This window comes from Ochotona princeps, chromosome 10 (genome assembly GCF_030435755.1).
Source record: "Ochotona princeps isolate mOchPri1 chromosome 10, mOchPri1.hap1, whole genome shotgun sequence".
NCBI lineage: Eukaryota > Metazoa > Chordata > Mammalia > Lagomorpha > Ochotonidae > Ochotona > Ochotona princeps.
The window spans coordinates 50,712,584-50,733,820 of record NC_080841.1 but is presented as its reverse complement, the minus strand read 5'-3'; the positions used below and the strand labels follow the sequence as shown (position 1 = coordinate 50,733,820).

The window sequence follows — 21,237 nt, the reverse complement described above, 5'->3', positions numbered from 1 at the left end:
CTCCCGGACTTGAGCTCCCCGCACTCCTCTCTGCCCCCTTCATCCACTGGTGATTTTACTCCACTCCTCTTTTTCCTTCTCACCACCTGACACCACTGGATCCAATTTATTGAGGTTTTTGTAATATCTTCTATATATGATATTCCCTAAACTCATTTGAATACTTGTTTACTTATCAGAAACAACCATATAGAGGATGCTCAGTATCACCATATATACCTTGTAGCCCATTATTTAAGGAGAATCCTCAAGACAAATCTTTGTGTATTATCAGAAGTTGGAACTACTTTTAAAAGAATGTTTATTTGTTCAAAAGGCAGAGTTGCAGAGAGGGAGAGAGATCTATTAGCTGATTCACTCCCCACATGGCCTCAATAGCCAGGGTTGGGCCAGGCTGAAACCAGCAGCCTGGAGCTTTACTCAACTCTCATGTGGTTTGCAGGAGCCCCAGCACTTGGACCGTCTTCTGTCACCTTCCCAAGCATTGGGAACTGGATGAGAAGTGGGGCAGCCAGGAAACCAACTGGTATCCTTATGGGATGCTAGCATTGGAGTGGAGGCTAAACTCACCTGTACCACAGTACAGAACCCAGAACCAACTTTTAGCATTCAAATACTGCACTCAGTTTGAAAATGTTGAGAATGTAGTTTTTTGCTGTTCTTTAAAAACAACAACAGCAACAACAAGAAAATCTAAATATGCTTATTCAACAATGATTTCTTTTAGTAGTACTGGATAATAGACTCCTAATGAAAATTATTAGCTGCTACTGTTAGGCATTCCTAGTTAGAGAGGCAGAAGCATATATGGCAGTATAGTTCAGCATAGCAAGTGCAGTAATTGGCATAACCTTGGAGGGATTAATGAGACATTGATTGCTTCAACTTAAAAATTAAGCATTGTGTTGCTAAAGAAATAAGTTGTACAAACCGTTACACAAAATGTTCAATTAAATGTATCTCTTCCCCCTACCCTCACCTCGGCTCTTCTAGGTCTGGAAGGCTGGGAAAAAAGGCTTATCATCTCTGACAGAGCTCATATTGGTAAGCAGGACATATTGCATGTATTTGCAACTACTATTTAATAACAATTTTGTCTTTTTAACAAAAATTTATTTATGTGTTTGAGAGGGAAAGAGATCTTCCAATTGCTCAGTCACTTCCCAAATGGCCACAGTGGCCAGGACCGGGCCATGCGGAAACTGGAAGCCAGGAGCTTCATCCCCATTGTCCACATTGGGGCAGGGGACCCAAGCCTCCTTGGTCCATCTTCTCTTGCTTTCCCAGGCCCATAAACAGGGAGCTAAATCAGAAGTGGAACAGTTAGATGGCTCTGCATCACAGATGGTGTCTTAACGTGATGTACCACAATGTTGACCTCCAATTTTGTCTTTTTTTTTTTTTTTTTTTTTACTTAAATTGTAATCATTGGGTTCCAACTGCATAAAAACATTCTTGATTCTTTTTTTTTCCTCTGTTTTTAACAAGGGCTAAGCTACCATGTATCTATTTCCAAATATATGATTAGCTAAACAAATGAACAATATGAGCAGTATTTCATTAAACAAATGGAAAGTACATTGATTTTCATATACTGATATGTTCGGGTAAGCATACCATTGGGGAAATCTTTAAAGCAAATCTTTATGCCTAAAATGTAATCATTACTGCTTTTAAACTTCAGACCATCCTTTTCCCCCCTACTATTATAGCAAACCGAGTCTAAGAAAATTGAAATCACCATTAATATGTTTGGAATTCTCATCTGCATTTCTGAACCATTGGAATTGTTAATTAAATAATGGTGCCTCTAGATAGTAGCCACGGACTTGAATCTTATGCATAATCTTAGTAACCCAATAAAATAACTTTTTTTAAGTAGGCTATAGGCAATTGATACAGATTTTAAAAAATTATGTATCTGAGAGGCAAATAGAGACAGATTGAATAAATGCCCCCTTTCCCCTGCCGGTCAGCTGGTGAATTCCTCAAATGCATATAATGGCCATGTCAGGCCCAAACCAGGATCCAGAAGCTCAATCCAGGTTTCCTGTTTGGGTGGCAAGGACCCAGCTAATTGAACCTTCACTGCTGCCTCCTGGTCCACAGGAGCTTTTGCCAGAGCCTGGCATCAGATCCAGGTGTTCTGATGTGGGAAATGGGTGTCTTAATCTATAGGCCAAATGCATGGCAAAGCATACAGTTTTTTTATGTGAGCATACTTTTTTCGTTACACAGTTTGTCATGAATTTCTTATTCTATAATGTCCAAAAAGAATTTTCTTTTGATAAACCCTGCAAAAAATTTACGTTAATATGTATTCTTTTCTATGCTGTTTGTACGTAAGACTTTGGTTGTGTGACAGATGAGACTTGTAGAATACTTCTGTGTTTTTCCCCAAAAAGGAGGATAGTGAGAGTATATTTCACCTGACTCTAAGCTATGAAATTATTAATCATCTGTAACACTTGTATTCCACCAGAACATGTTATATTTCCAAAATAATTCATAGGATAAATGTATAATCAAGACAAAGAAATCTTTCCTCCATGCAGGAAAGATCTTTCCTTTTTATTCAGTTATACCCAGAAACTAGCATAGGTGTTCTGCCATTGCTTGATCAAAATACGCCTTTTTTTTTCTCTTGAGGGAAGTTTTCTTTAGTTTCAGTGCTTCTGTTTTTCTGAGTATGTGTAGAATAAGTTTTACTTTAGAGATCTTATAGAATTGTGATATTTTAGTTATGGATTGCATTCCTTTTAAGAAATAGAGCTATTCAGATTTTTGTTTCTTCTTGAAGGTTCTCATTTCTTTTTCAAGGAAGTGTTCATTTTGTGTAACAATATTTGTATATTTTCCTAAGATTATTAGTAATTTTATTTCTATTTTCCCTCCCCTCAAATTTTTTTAATTTTACTGATTTTTCTATGGTTTGTTTTCTATCTTGATTTCAGTTGTTTCTTTACTTTTAGTCTTAAAGTTTCTCTTCTATGTTTTAGAAACTTGATTTCTTGAATTTAGTCTTCTCTTATATAACCATTTAAATATATCTATGTCCTCATTGTTTTAGCTACATTCAAAAACATTTGAATTTTTTTATTCATCTGAACATTTAATTTTGTTTTAACCTATAGCTTATTATTAGTGGTGTTTGTGTTAAATACAAAATTGTTCCGACTTTTCTCTTTTTCTAAAAATTTTATTGTGAACAGAGTACACACTCTGTCTTTAACATCAATTAGGTAATTGTTTGATTGTGTTGTTTAAGTCTGTATTCACATACTAACTGGTGTTTTGCCTGTCTGCTCTGTTAGCTACTGAGAGGAATGTTGCAAGCTTCAGCAGTAATTGTGGAGTTGCCTGTTTTCTCAAGTCTGTCAGGTCTTGCTTTGTGCCCCTTGAAGCTCTGCTAAGCACATATTTAAAATTTTACTTCACTTCTGTGGTGGAGCTTGGTGCAGGGTCATGAACACAGGCAGCAGGCAGGATGCCAGTGTAATGAGTGTCATGGCGTGGGCTGGCTAGTCCTCGGGAGAAGTGCGATAGGAGCTGGGGAGCTCCGTGCAGAATGGAGCGGGGGTGGGAGTGTCTGATCAGACAGATGATAAAAACAAAATGAACTGGTATTAATATTGCTTAGCTACTAAAGATAGTTGAGCATGCTTCTCTTTAACTTTAAAACTTAGACTGAATTCCCAAGATGGTGCTTCTTTGTGATGTGTGGACTGGAGAGAAGTTTGAAGCAACTACAGACACAGACTTTTCTTTCAGATTGGTAGGAGTAGACATGTCAAAGCTCTGTGCCATCATGAAGCCTTAGAAAAGTAATTACTGTGATTGCACTGAATGCTTTCTGGGACTAAGAACACATTCACTCTGTGACTAGGTACTAAATTAGTTCCTGGGTCACCTGGCTTTTAGCAGCCATTTATTTCTGGCTTACTAGTTGCTTTTTCAACTTCTTTGAACATAAAAAAAAAGAAAGACATATTTAAATGCAGTTTTTATTTTTTAAAAAATGGAGCAGCTTACCCACAAATCTCAGTTTTTGCATGTTTTGCAATGAAATGCTTCTTGAGAACTGTTCCGTTAGGGCCAGTGCTGTGGGACAGAGGGATATGGGTGCTGGTTTAAATCCACACTGCTCTACTTCCAACTCATCTCCCTGCTAATGAGCCTGGGAAAATGGCAGGGAATGTCCCAAGTGCTTAGGTCCCTGCACCCACATGGAAGACCGACCAGGAAGAAGCTCCTGGCTCCTGACCTTGGACAGACCACACTCTGGCTGTTGTGGCCATTTGGGGAGTGAAACAAAGGTTGGAAAATCTCTCTGTCTGTAACTCTACCTTTCAAATAAATAATAAATTATATATATATATATATTTTTTTTTTATTTCCACATTCTCTTTTTTTCTGTATCTGGGGTAAAGGGGGAGACAAAGGGAGAAGCCCCACCCAGCCTCCCACCCATCCCAGGGCCTTGATGGGCACGCTCCGAGGGTCCTGCTCAAGTGGTCCTAACAGTTCAACAGTTATGAACTGCTGCCTATTTTGCCATTCCAAGCATGATGAAGTCGCTGCAGAATCCACTGATTGACATAGTCCGTCTTAGAGTCTCCGTTAGCCCAGTTTTTCACTGCCAACATATGGCTGGCATAGTTGATTGGCTTGTTCTGTCCTCTGTTGTGGTGCCAGGTATCCTCTGTAGGTTCCGATAGACTGCCATATCCTCCACGTGCATCTGGTTATGCTCTCCACTGCTCTCTCTCAGCCTCTGAGGAGGCTTGGCTCTGGCGCTTGCACTCCATAGCAGACCATGGAACCTGCACTTCTCTTCATGGTTAGGGTTCTGAGTCTGGCAGTTCGATTGGGGAGATCCCAAAGAAACTTTGTCCGAGGTGATCCCAGACCAGATTCTGTGTGTACTTGCAAGTACAGGACCCGGCACAGTTCATCGCCCCAATCAGCTGGTGGTTGCAATTGCTGGGACGATTCTATTTCCAGCTCTATCCTCCACTGGAACCAGTGGGTGTTGCAGTCCAGCCTGGTTCTGCCCAGCGCACACTCAGTCTTCACATAAACCAGTGGGAGCTACAGCCTTGTCGGAGCGATCCACAATAACCCCCACCAGGCCTGCCCTCTACCCTGGTTCCGGTGCTTGAAGTATGTGAAGCAGACTAGTCCAGTCTGTCCCACAGCCCATTCAACTCATACATGTCAATGGGCATTGAAGCCTAGTTCAACCCAGCCAGCTGCACTATCCAGCCCACACACATGCTGGTGGGCGCCATTCCGTCCAGCCACCCCTGCCCCAGTCTTGGTCTTCATGCTCTCCAGTGGGAGTGGTAACCCAAGAGGGAGGTGCCCACCATTTCCGTCCTAGACCACTCCCACTCCCAGATCATGCACTTTCCAGGTGGTTCTGTAGTTCAACCTGACAGACCAGCCGCCAGTGCCAGCATCTGCTATCTGATGCTGCGGCAAAGCCCAACCAGCCCTCACCCATTCTGCTTTATGTTTCCACCAGCAGGGACAGTCAACCAAGCCTGGCTTGCTTGGAGTAATAAAAGCTGTTGGCTGGGTAACAAAATAGAAATGTGATAATAAACCAATCCCTATATCACATGATAGTTACCTGTTGGACAAAGTCTAGAATCCACATTGTAGAAATAAGTAAAGGTTTAAATACACTGTATAGTAACAGCAAGGTGTGTATGCACACTACACATTTGTCCATTTAATTATCCAGGTGTGGTTTTTTTTTTTTTTTTTAAGATTTTATTATTATTGGAAAGCCGGATATACAGAGAGGAGGAGAGACAGAGAGGAAGATCTTCCGTCCGATGATTCACTCCCCAAGTGAGCCGCAACGGGCCGGTACACACCAATCCGATGCCGGGAACCAGGAACCTCTTCCCGGTCTCCCACGCGGGTGCAGGGTCCCAAAGCTTTGGGCCGTCCTCAACTGCTTTCCCAGGCCACAAGCAGGGAGCTGGATGGGAAGTGGAACTGCCGGGATTAGAACCGGCACCCATATGGGAATCCCAGGGCTTTCAAGGTGAGGACTTTTAGCTGCTAGGCCACGCCGCCGGGCCCAAAAAGCAGTGTTTTTATGTCATGTAAGTTACATTTCCATAAAGCTGCTTCAGATTTTTTTTTTAATCTTGGAAACCTGTCTCTTCTATAAACTGCCTATTTATTCAGTCAGTGAATATTTGAGAACTTATTGGTGTAGTAGGTTAACCAGCATGCCAAGAAGAGAATTGGAACGAGAGAGTCAACTGTGTGGGCGAGAATAGAAGTGGGCACCATTTTACAAGATAAGCACACACCATTTTTGGAGGTCAGAGTGGATGGTAAGACATGGATTCAGGTCAAAGTGCAAACAAGGAGACCTCCTAGTATGAGTAAGTATGAGTAGGTCTTTCTGTAGAGCATTTTTTTTTTTTTTATTATTATTTAACTTCATTAATTACATTGTATTATGTGACACAGTTACATAGATACTTGGGTTCTCCCACCCCTGCCCAAACCCTCCCACCATGGTGGATTCCTCCACCTTGTTGCATAACCACAGCTCAAGTTCAGTTGAGATTCCCCCATTGCAAGCATACACCAAACATAGAGTCCAGCATCTTATTGTCCAGTCAAGTTCAACGTCTTCTTAGGTATACCCTCTCTGGTCTGAAGACAGAGCTAGCAGAGTATTATCCCAGTCAATTGAAAGCTCCATCATACCATCAGCAAAAATTTACATCATTATGGAATTAATTGACATAGTAATGAGTAACCAACATGTTGAAAGTAAATACGAGTTCCCAGCCACCTTCTGTGACCACCTCACCTATACTTCAATTTAGTTTATACACAACATATAACATTCAAAACATAACATGTTATACATAACATCATATCATCTTAAATTAAGGCAAACATGTGGTATTTAACCTTTTGTGATTGGCTCATTTCCCTTAGCATTATGGTTTCCAGTTTGGCGCATTTGGCCACAAAGAACTGCATTTTGTTTTTTTTAATAGCTGAGTAGTATTCCATGGAGTAGATGAACCATAGCTTTCTTATCCAATCCTCTGTTGATGGGCATTTTGGTTGTTTCCATGTTTTTGCAATTACTGATTGTGCTGCTATGAGCATAGGAGTGAGCATAGAGCATTTTAAGCCATTGATGTTTAAGGATGAGGGGAGTGATGACCTTTTATGTATTTGGAAGATAACTGGCTACTTTAAAAGTAGACAGTTAAGCACATTAGGAAGGCTGATGGGAGTGTGACACTGATAAGGGAGAGGGAGATAACAGTGTGACTTCACTTTTCTGGAATCAAGATAATATCTTTTATAAATAAAGCTATGTAAACTTTTGGGATAGTTTCAAAATTACTCTCTTAATAGCCTTTCGTTGTTTTTAAAGATGTGTTTATTTATTTGAAAGTCAGAGTTACAGAGATAGAGGGAGGGGCAGGAGAGAGGGAAAGATTGCTTGGACCAATAGCTCACTCCAAGTGACCACAACAGCCAGGGATAGTCTGGCTGATGCCAGGAGCATCATCTTGATCTCCATGGGGGTGGCAGGCATCCAAACACTTGGGCCATCTTCTAATACTTTTCCCAGGCCACTAAGTTTTAATTATTTTTATTGGAAAGGTAGATTTGCAGAGAGAAGAAGAAATGGAGAAAGATCTTCCATGCACTTCACTCGTTCACTCCCCAAATGACTGCAGTGGCTGAACTGAGCTGATCCAAAGCCAAGAGAATTTAGGGCAGTATACTAGAACTGAGAAAGTAGAGGTTGAGCTGTTGTGGTTGCTTAGGAAAGGGGAGATAAATATTGGCCATAAGAAAGTTGAGGGATGGGCCTGGCGCGGTAGCCTGGTGGCTGAAATCCTTGCCTTGCATGTGTCAGGATCTCGTATGGATGCTGGTTCATATCCCGGCTGCTCCACTTTCCATCCAGCCTCCTACTTGTGGCCTGGAAAAACATTCCAGGATGGCCCAAAACCTTGAGACCCTGCATCTGCATAGGAGTCTTAGAAAAACTTCTGGTTCCTGGCTTCAGATCAGCTTATCTTGTGTAATTTGAAGTGCAAGGGCTAAGGCACAGTGACCTAAGCAGCCATGTACAACACCAGCATCCCATATCAGGGCTCTAACTGAAGACGTTGCAGCTCTGCTCTGGGAGGGCAGTGAGGGTGGCCAAAGTTTGTGGGCCGCTGCTACACATGTGGGCTGCACCTGGGCCAACCTTGGCCATTGTGGCCATTTGGGGAGTGACCCAGCAGATGGGAGATTCTCTTCTTTCTATCTCTGTCTTGCTGTATCAAATGAAAACCATTTAAAAACATTGAGAACAGTAATTCTAGATAGTTTTGCTCTTGTTTATTGCTGTTGTTTTGACAACTGTGGTTTTATTTCCTTTCAGTGTTTGATTTTCATCAAGCAGCTGATGGTATTCAGGAACAACAGAGACAAGAACAAGCAGGAAAAAAGTATGTGTGTGTGTGCGCGTGCGTGCACGTACTTTTTAAGCATTTCTGTATTCTAATGCTTAAATTCCAACTCTGAAGTTTAAGAAAAATAAGTGTTAAAATACTCCTCTTAGACATAAAAGAAAATTGATAGGATTATGAAAGGGATTGAAGAATATAGTGTTAAACAGAAAATAGCTGTATGTGATTGTATTTTTCGGTGGTGATCTGATCATAAAACTTGTTTTTCTAATCTAATCCAAAGCTTTGTTTGAATTGTTTTAAAGTTTGGGAACGACAAAAAAGGGCATTGGCCCAGTTTACTCTTCTAAAGCAGCTCGGAGTGGACTTAGGATGTGTGATCTTGTTTCTGACTTTGATGGCTTCTCTGAGAGGTAACTGTCATGTTTCAAAATCAAATGAATGAATGGATTTTTAAGAAATTTAAAACCCAGAGTGTAAAATGATTAAGTCATATTCTGTCTAGTTAAGTAACAATGGTTAGCTTTTACGACATTCTGTTTGGTTCTTAATTTATGAGTAATTTCATGACAGATAACATGATGAAATTATAATGTTAGCTTAGAATACAAAATCATCATTATAGTTTAGGAATGAAGTATGGGGTGGTTTGCAGGGGGCTTATAGTAGTTTGGTGGCTGTCATGTTCTGGAGTCATAAATCTTGGATTTTCAAGTCCAAGGCTATAGTATGCCTTTTCACCCAGAAATACCTAGCTTCCCAGGTCCTGTGTCTAAAGCTCACCTGGGAAACTAATAATACCACATTGACACCCACTCTGTAGAAAAATCTCCAAGACAAATCTAATAATCATCAGAAAGCTATAAAATGACTCAGTGATAGGGAGTGGCTGTGTGTGATAAAAAGACACATCAAAGCTGTAATGAAGTGCTGTATGACACTTTTTAAGAAGCAATTTATATTTGCATTCTTCATTGAAAAATATTAGAGGCAAATTGCTATCTTCTGCTTTTGTCTCTTTTATAAGTATTCTGTAGATCATCCCGCTTTTGTTTTTTACAAAATACAGTTAACTGTGATTTCAATCCTCTGTGTTTATACATTTCAGTCATTGTATCCCACCTCCCTCTTGTGCACACAGCACCTTAATTTTGATGTTCTCATGTTTCAGTTAAAAATAATGAATGCTGTCATTTGTTTATTCATGAGGTTGATCTCCTTTAGTAAATTTTACTTCTCGAAAGGTAGCTTCAGTTTCAGCGCTTATGTGCTCTTAAGACCATCTGTCATCTGCAAAAATTTTGTGAGTTGAATGATAATATCTGAAATATTTTCTAGAGAGAGAGTTAATATATTATTTATCTTAACTTCTTAGGTTTAAAGTTCTGGCTAACCAGTACAAATCTATATACCCCACACTGGAAATTGACATTGAGGGTGAACTGCAAAAACTCAAGGTAATTTTTTTTTAATAGTTTGTTACCTAATTGACCTCTAGTTCTTTTATTTATTCATGCTGTATCTAGGAACTGGTCAAGAAAATTATTTGTCCCTGATGTAGTATGCTTGAGTGACTTCACACATTGGGCTTCGACAAAATGCTGGGTGGGAAGAAGAGAGAAGATGTGATATCTAATCCAAGTAGGGACCATATATGTAATTTAGCTGGTTTTTATTTAGAAAGCTACTGACTAATATTGAGCAGAAAACTAGATTTGCATTAACAAATAATCACTCATAGCAGTTGAAAAATAGATTAGCAAAGAGATGAGTTAGAAGTGATTACTTTTAAAGCTAACCAGCTCATTTAGGAATGATAGACCACGGGGTCACTTTTTAAATTTACTGTTAATAATATGATTGACCAACAGTTAGGTATCGAAGGTTCCAGATTAGTTAATAATTGAGTCTCAATACCTTTCCATTTCCCCTTAGTCTTTGGTGAATTTGGAGTTGTTTCCCACATGTCTGGTCATAACTCCTTCCCATCTGTAAGTTCATTCTCAGCATCATTCCCAGCACTGAATAGGAATCTGCAAACCTCTTGGGACACTCTAGAATGACTGCAGGTATCAGGTCTGTTTACTCATGAAGTTCCCAAAACGCTGATCTCCAAGGAACCCTGGAAATGTTAGATTTGTATATTTCAGTGCATTGGTTATTGCTTGGAATAGATTGCCACTCTTTTCATTCTGTTACACACTGAGAATTTTTAATTTATTATTTGCAACTTGGAAGCAAATAGTTGCTAAAATATGAATGTGGCTTTTCAGTTTCATCTCGTAGATGTTTCATGCAACTATAAAGTATATGAAGAATAATAAATAGAACTGGGTAGAAAGTCTTAGAAATGATGTATGTTGAACCAGGACTTAAGTGATGAAGGATAATCATTTCAGGTACAGGAAAGGGACCATGATGGGCATAAGCAAGGAATTGGAGAGTAGAGCCAAGGGTATGTGCATTCATCATTGAGTGTATTATACCCAGTTGGATTCATAATATGCAGGGAAGTTCTAAGAGGATCATTGAATTTCCTTGTTTCTCTAAATTTTTCCTGAGCAGGTAGTTTTCTTGTCCTGGGAAATAGCCTCAAGGAGCAGCACTGAGCCTGGCTGTGCCTTTGAATGAGCATCATGTCCAAGCTCTTTTCAACTGCCATTTGCCAGTTTTCTCTATCATTATTGGATCATTTGTACTTTTCCTGGTTCTATACTAGCGTATTAGTTTACATGGAAATGTTTTGTCTCTGTGTGTAGGGTTATATGGAAAGAATTAAACCAATGGTAAGAGATGGAGTTTATTTCCTATATGAAGCCCTACATGGACCACCAAAGAAAATTTTGGTAGAAGGTGCAAACGCAGCACTGTTAGATATTGATTTTGGTAAGTGGCATTTTATTTCACAGGGAGCTTAACTGAGCTCAAAGTACTTAAAGTATGAATAATTAATAGTAGCATCATGGAGCTTTAAACTCATGCTTTTAAGCAGGTGTCTGCAAGAATGATGGAAGTTTGGCATCTTATGCCAATCTTGAAAGGAATATTGTGGAAGGCACAGTATATGTTTTAAGCTTTCTTAGTTCATTTGAAAACTTAAGTCATTATTATTTTCTTTAAGATTAGTTTTATTGGAAAGTAACTTTTATAGAAGAAGGAGAGACAAAGAGAAAGATCTTTCATCCACTAGTTCACTCCCCAAATGGTTATAATGGCTGGAGCTGAGCTGATCCGAAGCTGGGAGCCTGGAGTTTTTTCCTGGTCTCCCACATGGGTTCAGGGTGCCAAGGCTTTGGGCCATTCTCTACTGCTTTCCCAGGCCACAAGAGGGGAGCAGGATGGGAAGTGGAGCAGCTGGTATCTTTATAGGATGCTGGTGCTTGCAAGGTGAGGATTGGCCAATTGAGCCGTCACACTGGCCCCAAATTTAAATCATTATTTGGATTCAGTGAATTTGGAGTCCTATAAATTGTGGTTTTCATTGTCTGGTCCCTGTTTCAATTCCTGAACTCATTTCCTGGGAACTGTAAGATCCAGAGAAGATAAATTAGTTAATTCAATCTTTTTATGAATGGTATTTATTTAATGCTTGCTTATTAGACATGCAGTGAAATCTGTTTATACTAATTAACTTCTGGATGGATGCAGAGATTTTTCGTGGTCTTCATGTGTCCCAAGGTTAATGTTTGACTTTTCCTAACTAGCCTCATGGCTTGCTGGCTGTTTTGTGTAAATGTGGTTTCTGTGGTTAGTCTCATTGTCCTCAGCTTTCACTGGCTTTTGACGCCAATAAGCCAATCTTAAAGAGCATATTTCTATGTAATTTTGATGGTGTAATATGGCTTTGGCATGAAAGAAATTTGGGGGGAAAAAGCTTGTGTAATAGCATGGCAAATAGCTGTGTAAAACGAATCTGGGAACAGAAAATAATACGTTGTTAGCATGTGTGATTCTGGGGTTCATCCCTGGATAGAAGTTACCAAAGCCGAAATGGGGAAGTGCTTTTGCTTGCAGTTGCAGCTGCCCCTTAAATGTTCACACCAGGAAGTCACATTTGTTTTAAACCAACTAAAGGGAGGTTGTTGGCCAGTCACTGTGTGCCCTGTGAACCTCTCCTGTGTGAGCACTTGAGTTAAAGCTCTAAGCCACCTATGGTTTTATCTCATTACAGACAAAAAGAGTCATGAATTCAACCTTGTGACTCGGAAAGGAGTTATAATTATGTTCACATCTGTTGAAAGATTAGAATATACTCATGCATAATTATAATGGTAATTCTATTGTAAAATGTATGTGTGGGTATTTTAATGTTTGTTTCTATTTGCAGGGACTTACCCTTTTGTAACCTCTTCAAACTGTACCGTTGGAGGTGTTTGTACAGGCTTGGGTATGCCTCCTCAAAATGTTGGGGAAGTCTATGGAGTTGTGAAAGCTTATACAACTAGAGTTGGTATTGGTGCATTTCCTACAGAGCAAGACAATGTAAGCCTATTTCTCAGTAAATCTAATTCAAAAAGTATTAAAATAAAAATTCATGTGTCCCTTTTATTTCTTGGAAAAATTATTGTTCTTACGCCTTTCACTTTACCAAGTTACCTATGTTATTAAAACCGTTGGGTTGGAGGCTGGCACCCTGGTGCAATAGGCTGAATCTCACATGGGCAAAAGTTCATGTCCCATTTCCTCCACATTCAATCCAGCTCCTTGCTTATGACCCAGAAAGGCAGCAGAGAATGGCTCAAGTCCTTGGGCTCCTGTAACCCGGTGGGAGACACAGAGGAGACTCCTGGTGCCTGGTTTGGGATGGGCTCAGCTGTGGCCATTCTTGCCATTTGGGGAGTGATTCAGTGGGCAGAAGATAGCCCTCTCTCTCTCTCTCTCTTTTTGTCTCTTCCTTCTGTAACTCTGCATTCAAAATAAAATAAATCATAACTGTTGGCTCAAAAAAATGATTAAAAATGGAAGTAAAAGTGAATTTATCCTAAATGATGCTTTCCTCAGAAAAAAATCTGTCATCTGTAGTTCTATTTCCTGAAAGCTGTTTATCCCTAAGAACCTTTGCCTTATACCCAGCATAATCCCACTAGATCTGTAGCAATGATATTCTAATACTTAAGTTCTGTTTTTTGTACTGTAGGAGATTGGAGAATTACTACAAACACGAGGTAGAGAGTTTGGTGTAACTACTGGAAGGAAAAGAAGATGTGGCTGGTTGGATCTGGTTTTACTCAAATATGCACATATGATCAATGGATTCACGGCGTGAGTATTCAGGAACATTTATTTCAGGAAGTTATGGGATAGTTCATGACACATACAATTTTGGGGAGTGTAAACATGAGGAAGTGCTCTAATAGTAATGTTGCACTCTTAAGCCTCCAAAGATGGGCGAAGTGAACCAAGATGCATATGGGTATGGAATGCAAAGAGTGGGGACCCCAGATTATCTTGGATATTCAAGGGTGATAAAAATTGTCATGATAGTCTTGTGTTTGATTCTTCAGGGAAGCAAAATAGGTGAGGTGAGCAGGCAAGCTGATGAGTGGGGATGTGGCCAAGAAAATAGGATAAGTACAATGTGTGGTTCCGGGGAAAACTAACACATCCTGATTTAGTGCATCTAGTTAGAATATGACTTCCTGGACTTGAATCTCCGATTAGTGTGTTATGCCTGTACACCTGGGTGATGAGATCTTCCTCTGTATGTTTCAGTTTTAAAATCTCGACAGGTATTTTGAAAATTATGTGGCAGATGTAGTAGGAGTTTTATAACATACTGCCCAGCTCACTGAAAACATCAATAAAGGTTTGATTATTTGCACATATATATACATATGTAAGTAAATTTGTTCAGATCTGCATTAATTTGCCTGAACTTTTAGCAAATAACAGGACAGAGAAGTTTAAAAAATTGCAAATGAGAATCCCAAACTAGTATTTTATCTAATTTCCACAGATTTTCCCCTAAAAACCTGTTTTCCCATCAGTCTACTGAGAAATTTTGATGTAACAGCCAGAGCTCCTTGATGTGGTTTCCTCACCCTTCTTTGACACTTTGTGACCAGAGTAGAGGTGATGGCATCCAGCGTGAAGGGCCGAGGGCTGGCAGCATGTGTGTATATAAAAGCACTTGTGTCTGTGCTCATCCCTGTGGAGCAATGAGTGTATGCTTACCTCCAGACAGCCCTCCGGCAAACAGGAAAGCTGAGCAAGAGTGCTTGGATCCATCAGTGATGATAACTGCTAGAAAGTAACTCAGTCGCTTGTAGTGTTTTATATGTGGCATGCCTTAAATTAGAATTCTAACCAGTTTTCAGAACTGCTTTGAAACTTCTAACTTCTAAAATGCATGCATTTTCATTTACCATCAATTTAGATTAACTTGCTGTCTTAACCTTGCCTTTTCTTCTAAAATCAGGTTGGCACTGACCAAGTTGGATATTTTGGACATGTTTACAGAAATCAAAGTTGGAGTTGCTTATAAATTAGATGGTGAAATCATACCTCATTTCCCAGGTACTCTTTTATAGTCTGTATCTAGAGTATTAAGATTACTGAGAAATAACAAATATGGGAATGTTCCAGAGCAATGTTTGTAAAGCTTCTCTGTATCCTTGATGATATTACAGCAGGCTTGACACAATCTTTGTGAGTAGTGCAAATATGTACGATGTTACCATTGACTTCATGGCTTCCATTCATTTGGGTGCTGGGTCACAATTAGCATGTACAAAAACTTGAAATAGGAAAGCAGAAACATGGCACCCTGACTCCTCCATGGTGCTGCCAAGTCTTACCTTCACTGATATGAGAGTGTCTCCCACAGAGATGTGCTTCCTGTTCTTAGGAGTAATAGTGGAAGAAGCAAGCTCCCTGTTTGTGTGGTAGTAAGCTGGCTCTTGATACATGAACCCAGCCTGTCCTGCTAACCTCCATTCTATGAAATGGGTGTGTAGAGAAAAAGCTGCTTCTTGAAGTTAAGGCCTATCTTCAGTTAGGTAACCTCTTTAGTTACACAGACAGTTCTCTAAATGCCCCCAGAAAAAAATTCTTAATTTTAGTTTGATCATGAAGATTGGAACTATGTCATATAAGAGAATATTGACTAGTTTAATGAACTTTAGTAGGCTAATAGGGTTATGGCTTTCTGGTGATGACCAGTCTGTGGAAGTTTTCTAAGCTGTTAAACTCTTAGAAAAATAAGTGTGTGGTTATTTTAAAACCCTTTTAACATATGTGAAAAAGATATCAATGCAAAGTAACTGAAATCCATGCGTACATTTTTTTAAAGATTTATTCATGTGAAAGTCACATTACTGACCAAAGCACATTTTGGTGTTTTTTTGTGCTTGTCCAAATTCTGTACCATCCCACTTACTATTTTTCTGAATTGTGGATCACTGTTTCTCTGCCTGAAGACTATTGTTTGAATATTGAGCACTGTGGATTATATGTTGCAGAACCTTGGATTCTGTTATTTTTCTCTGATTCTTGTTTTAGGGAACAGTTGAGTTAATGACTGATTATTTTGAACCTGTGTAGCCTGGTTTTATGCCTTGTTCGTGTAATTATGTAAGCTATTCCCAAGCCTCTTTGAAACCAGCCATGAGTCAGCCTTCTAAGTCAGACTCCTCTGTGGATCTTGGCAGAGCTTGCTTTTAGGCTTCATTATGGGGGCATCTGTAGTAGGTTTCACTCAAGGGTGTGGTTTTATTCTTGAGGAGCAGTTTTTTCCGGTGTCCCACATGGATGCCCAGAAAGCAAGCACAGGGGAAAAAATGGGTTCTCCCCCTGGGCAGCAGTGCTGGGAGACCAGCGCTCCTCCACTGCCTGCCCACCAGCACGGCCTGACCTCCAGGGTGTTTGTCCTGCCCACTGCTGCCTGGCAGGCTTCTCAGCCCACTCTTCTCAGGTTCAGTTAGATTGTCACTGTGGCGGCATCACATGGAGTTTTGGTGGCTCCTTTATCTATAGCTCCCTCTTCTCTAATACCAGAACCTTTCTGGTTCTAGTGAATTCTGATAACTGCTTCTTCGGCTCAGTGGAGCTGGTCAAGAAACTATCTTTAAGCAGAAAGTGGAGGGGTTACAGGACTTGCTTAGGATTTTTGTTTCTCTCAGGAACTGCAGGTTTGTACTGCTAGGAAGGTGCTGTCACATACTTGGAGAATGTGGTTGAAACTGTGTTTCGTCATGGCTGGATGTGGAAGCCTCACTGAGCCTGACATGTTTGGCGGGGATGTGACGCTAGTGTTAATCAGGAGGGAAGGTAAAGGTAGATCTGAGAATGCCACGTGCTACCTTGCGAGGCAGAGCTCTTCCCATCATCTTCCAACGAGGGACAGCCTTAGTCTTTAATAAGAGTTCGTGAGACATCCTTAGCCCCAGGGAATTTGGCAAGTCTGGAGAGTTAGAGTTTTTGACTACTGTCAGCTCCGATGTCTCGTCTGAAGTCTCAGGACTTTGGCCTTGTCCTGGTCGACTTGCTGGCTATGGCAATTCAGCATTCTGTGGAGCTCTGCTCTGTGTAGTGGAGTCTCAAGTCTGGTCCTCCTCCTTTCTGCTATAGAGTTATCTTGGAAACACTCTATTTAGATAGAGTTAGTTGATTTACAAGTGCTGTGAGCACAAACTCTTGGGAGGGAGTGTGAGCAGCAGAATTAGGCTGAGGGAGGAGTTATAGCTGCTTGAAAGCCAATAGCTCATCTGCAGAGCTCTGGAGCTTGAACAGTCCTTCAAAGATGTCCCAAATTAAAGTAAGCAGCCAGGGTCTCTATATTGCCACATAGACAAGTCGCTGGATGTGGACTGCCCTCTGTGGCGGGGGAGTCCTGGCCGGCCTGTGTGAAGGGTTAGCAGGCAATACCTGATCTCTACACAGCTTTCAGTCTCCAGGAAGGAAGCCTGGACAGTGTCCTATAGCCTTGCCTAGGCTAGCTGTAGCCGAAGGAACTGTGCAGTTATTCATAGTACACTTTCGGTTTGTGTTAGAAACTGTAGGAAAAAGATTCAGTGAAATAATGAAGAAATTTCATCAAAACAATCAGTTTCTCCAGAGAGCAGTCACAGAAGCATTCTTTCTGTGAAGTTGCTGTCATCTTGCAGATCAATAACCCCTAATTGGCAGTATTGAAGATGTTAAGTTTGGTACCAAAACTCATGTTTCAGTAACATCTGACTAAGGTGATATTAGACTGACTTGAGGTGATGTCAGAAGTAGATCACATTTAACCACTTACGTGAATAATCCTGTGTTGCTGAAGAAAATGCTTAATACTGCTCCAAATGGTATACATACTATTTTACTTTTCTAAAATCTGAAATATTCTAAATTCCTAAATACCTCTGGCTCTTATTTAAAAGTGTATTTATTTTTATTGTAAAGATTTACAAAGAGAAACAGATACAGAAAGAACAATCTTCCATCCACTGGTTCACTTCCCAAGTAGTCAGAGCTGAGCCTATCCAGAGCCAGAAGCCAGGAGCTCCTGGGTCTCCCACGCAGATGACAGGGACCTTAGGCTCTGAGCCATTCTCTGCTGCCTTTCCCAGCCACAAGCAGGGAGTTGGACAGGAAGTGAAACAACCAGGACACAAACTGGTACTCATATGGGATCCCAGCACTTGCAGGAGAAAGATTAGCTAATCGAGCCATTGCACCAGGCTTTCCTAGAATCTTGAGAAGAGATTCCTAACTTGTGATGTACAAAGTCCTTTAACTGTATACAGCATGTACCATGAACAACTATCCTGTTTTAACTTTTAGCAAACCAAGAAGTCTTAAATAAAGTTGAAGTTCAATATAAGACTCTTCCAGGATGGAACACAGACATATCAAATGCAAGGACATTTAAAGAACTGCCTGTTAATGCACAAAATTATGTCCGATTTATTGAAGATGAGCTCCAAATTCCAGGTAAATAAGCAGCAAAGAATACTTTATGAACACTTAGCTTTTAAATTTACCTGTCTATATTCAAATGCTACTTTCATAGTATCCATGGTTTATCATGAAAATAGTTATTTTATGCCTTGGAATAATGTGTAATACTTAAAGGATAATAGGTCAGTGTTCGTCCTTTTCGATCCTGTCTTTAATTCTCTGATTTATTCTTAGTCCTTTTGCTCTCCTAGCAACAAGTGTTTTTTGTCTCTTCGCCACCACCAAGGATAGTTTACTACAGGTTTTTTGTTTTGACTCATATTGTTTACTCTGGGCTAAAATATCCATAAGGGCTGGGGGTTTTCTTGAACAAACATCAGGAAATAATCAGCACAGATGATTTCCTATTAAAGAATAAAAGTGTGAAGCTTATTTATTTTAAAACATGCATGTACATGAGGGAGTTAGGCTCATGAAATTACCACTTTATCCAGTTTCTTTAAACAGATTGCCTTGTCCTTTTATCCTTTTATTTATGTTGATGAAAATTTGAGACCATGAAAGTGGGAAGTATTAGCCATATAATATCTATTATGTACTTATTCTGATTTTTTATTGTGGTTTGTTTCAAACATGATTAATTTTTTGAATAGCTAGTGCCCCTTCCAGCTTAGTGTTAGAGATTTAGTATGCGTATCTGCTTACTGCTCATTGTCAACTTTTCATGAAATATGAAAACTGGTGAGTGTAAAGGCTCATCTTAGCAGCACATCATTGAACCTAGTAATTCAGCAAATAATCCTAAAACCATCTGGTTTAGATAATTAGAAAAATTTTGAGATAAACATCATGGTAGTGCTTCAGTGTCTTCCATCATCCGTTTATCAAAGATAAGCTTATGTTCTCTGTTAATCAAGAACTTGACCAAAGCCTCTGTAGGTCTCTGCTGGTTTTAGACAATATTTTATTGTTAAATTAAGACAGTGAGGCAAGCATACCTATATAGGATCTTGACCTTATTTCCCCTTTAGAAATAGACATACTCTGCTAACAAACAACAAAAACCCTCCTTAGAAAACATGAAACAGTGGTGCTGAGAAGAGCTGGGAACTACCAATGTCTTACTCCCAGAGATTGAATATTATTAACAAGTTAATGCTAATTTTATTCTCCCTCTTTCTTTCCCCAGTTAAATGGATTGGTGTGGGAAAATCCAGAGAGTCGATGATTCAGCTCTTTTAAGGATTATCAGCAACACAAGAAACACTCCTTAAGAGGGAAGGAAAAGACTTTAATATTTCTTTATTAGCTGCATATTAAAGACATTGAAGTGAGTTTTAAACCCTACAGTGGTTCCCAGTCTTCTAAGCTGGATGGCTGTTGTGGATATATACTTTGGCTTATTCCAGTGTCAGCTTTCCTTGGCTGGCATAATTGCCGAATCATCTTTGCTCCTGCTGCTCATGGTGCCATGTTTTCTTTTACTGTTCAGTGATATAGTATAATCCATGTTGTTTGAAATTGAAAATAGAGTTACTTTCAGTGTAGTGTTTCCTCATTATTGTCATTATGTGTTATTGGGTTCCGCCTCTATTAGATGGTAAGAACAATTAATGCAGTTTTGCACAAGTATTTTTACATTCTGATCATTCAATTTTGTCATTGTAAACTTTGCTGGTGAAAAAAAATGATGAAAAGATAGGGGTTCTTTAGACTTTTGTAATGCTATGAATTCTGTTTAAATTGTGAACTGTTTATTTTCTGCTAAGACCATTGCAAAGTTGAGCTTTGGTGGGGAGGGAGGGAGTGATATTCTTGGGTCCTTTAATTTGTACAGACGCAGAACTTATTTCTCTCCGTAAGTTATTTAATACTTTGAACATCTAATGAATTGTCCAAAGGGGAAAGACTTTCCTTCAAACAACCTTAATGTTAAATAGGATTAGTCATTAAAAGATTTGTTGTGATAATTGGTGGATATATTTTTTTTAATTTCAGATATTAGCTCAGAAGTGTGTATCTTTCTCTTTTTGTCATATGATTATTTCTAAATCTGATAGAGTGATTTTTCAGCATTGTGCCTGTCAGTATGCTTACAAAATCGTCTGTAAGTGTCCAAATGAACCCAAATTTTGATCATGCCTTCTCTTCTTTCTTAAAAAAAAGAGGGATGTTATTTTTGACAATTAGGCTTACTTAACATACTGTGTTATTACATTATCTTTCAATGAGTTACTTTAAATGTTTAAATTAGGTGCCAGTTATTTTATTATACCATCAATAGGTAATTAAAAAAAACCAAATATTTCTAGCATATTTGTGTGTTGTGTTTTGTTCCAATAAGAGAGGTAATAGTTTATATAGCAAGAGCTTTAGCTCTCTGTAGGATATAAAGTTAGGTGAGGAAGAGTCAAAAATATAATTTTTGAAAGGATCTAAATCACTTTTATGTTTTAAAGTCCACATTCTTATGTTGGCTATAGCCATTGCATTATTGAAACATTATTAGTAAGGGTCCAAAGGCAAATAAAAAGAACCATTTTCTTTTCCAAGTAGGAATGCTCTATTTGTTTTTCAAAAAGGTCTCATTGATAGTATAGACATTCATTTTCAGCCAGTTTGGGTAATACTTTGTCTTTCCAAGTGAGCCAGCTAATGGTTAAGCAATGGTCTGTTCTTCAGATAATAGCAGTGTTTATTTTTCAAGCTTTGTAATTTTTTTAAAGATTTATATTTTTTTATTGAAAAGTCAGATATACAGAGAGGAGAAACAACGAGAAAGATCTTCTGTCTGCTGTTTCATTCCCAAAATGGCCACAATGGCCAGAGCTAAGCCTATCCAGAGCCAGGAGCCAGGAACTTCTTCCAGGTCTCCCACCTGGGTGCAGAGTCC

The 21,237-nt window shown here is 39.4% G+C and overlaps 1 protein-coding gene across 2 annotated transcripts in view; it reads left to right on the top strand.

The window, feature by feature from the left end:
• ADSS2 (adenylosuccinate synthase 2) overlaps nucleotides 1–20,658 on the top strand; it is a 38,479-nt gene extending 17,821 nt beyond the window's left edge. Inside the window, exons 4-14 of one of the 2 annotated variants that reach the window (XM_058669428.1) lie at nucleotides 994–1,044; nucleotides 8,435–8,501; nucleotides 8,768–8,875; nucleotides 9,838–9,919; nucleotides 11,222–11,348; nucleotides 12,790–12,944; nucleotides 13,600–13,724; nucleotides 14,881–14,978; nucleotides 18,228–18,377; nucleotides 19,534–19,616; nucleotides 19,648–20,658. In XM_058669428.1, coding sequence (XP_058525411.1) covers nucleotides 994–1,044; nucleotides 8,435–8,501; nucleotides 8,768–8,875; nucleotides 9,838–9,919; nucleotides 11,222–11,348; nucleotides 12,790–12,944; nucleotides 13,600–13,724; nucleotides 14,881–14,978; nucleotides 18,228–18,377; nucleotides 19,534–19,586 — 1,016 coding nt within the window. In that variant the 3' untranslated portion in view covers nucleotides 19,587–19,616; nucleotides 19,648–20,658. Of the gene's footprint in view, nucleotides 1–993; nucleotides 1,045–8,434; nucleotides 8,502–8,767; nucleotides 8,876–9,837; nucleotides 9,920–11,221; nucleotides 11,349–12,789; nucleotides 12,945–13,599; nucleotides 13,725–14,880; nucleotides 14,979–18,227; nucleotides 18,378–19,533 lie in introns of both variants that reach the window. The other variant, XM_004578495.3, reaches the window with a different exon arrangement.
• The last annotated feature ends 579 nt before the right edge of the window (nucleotides 20,659–21,237 follow it).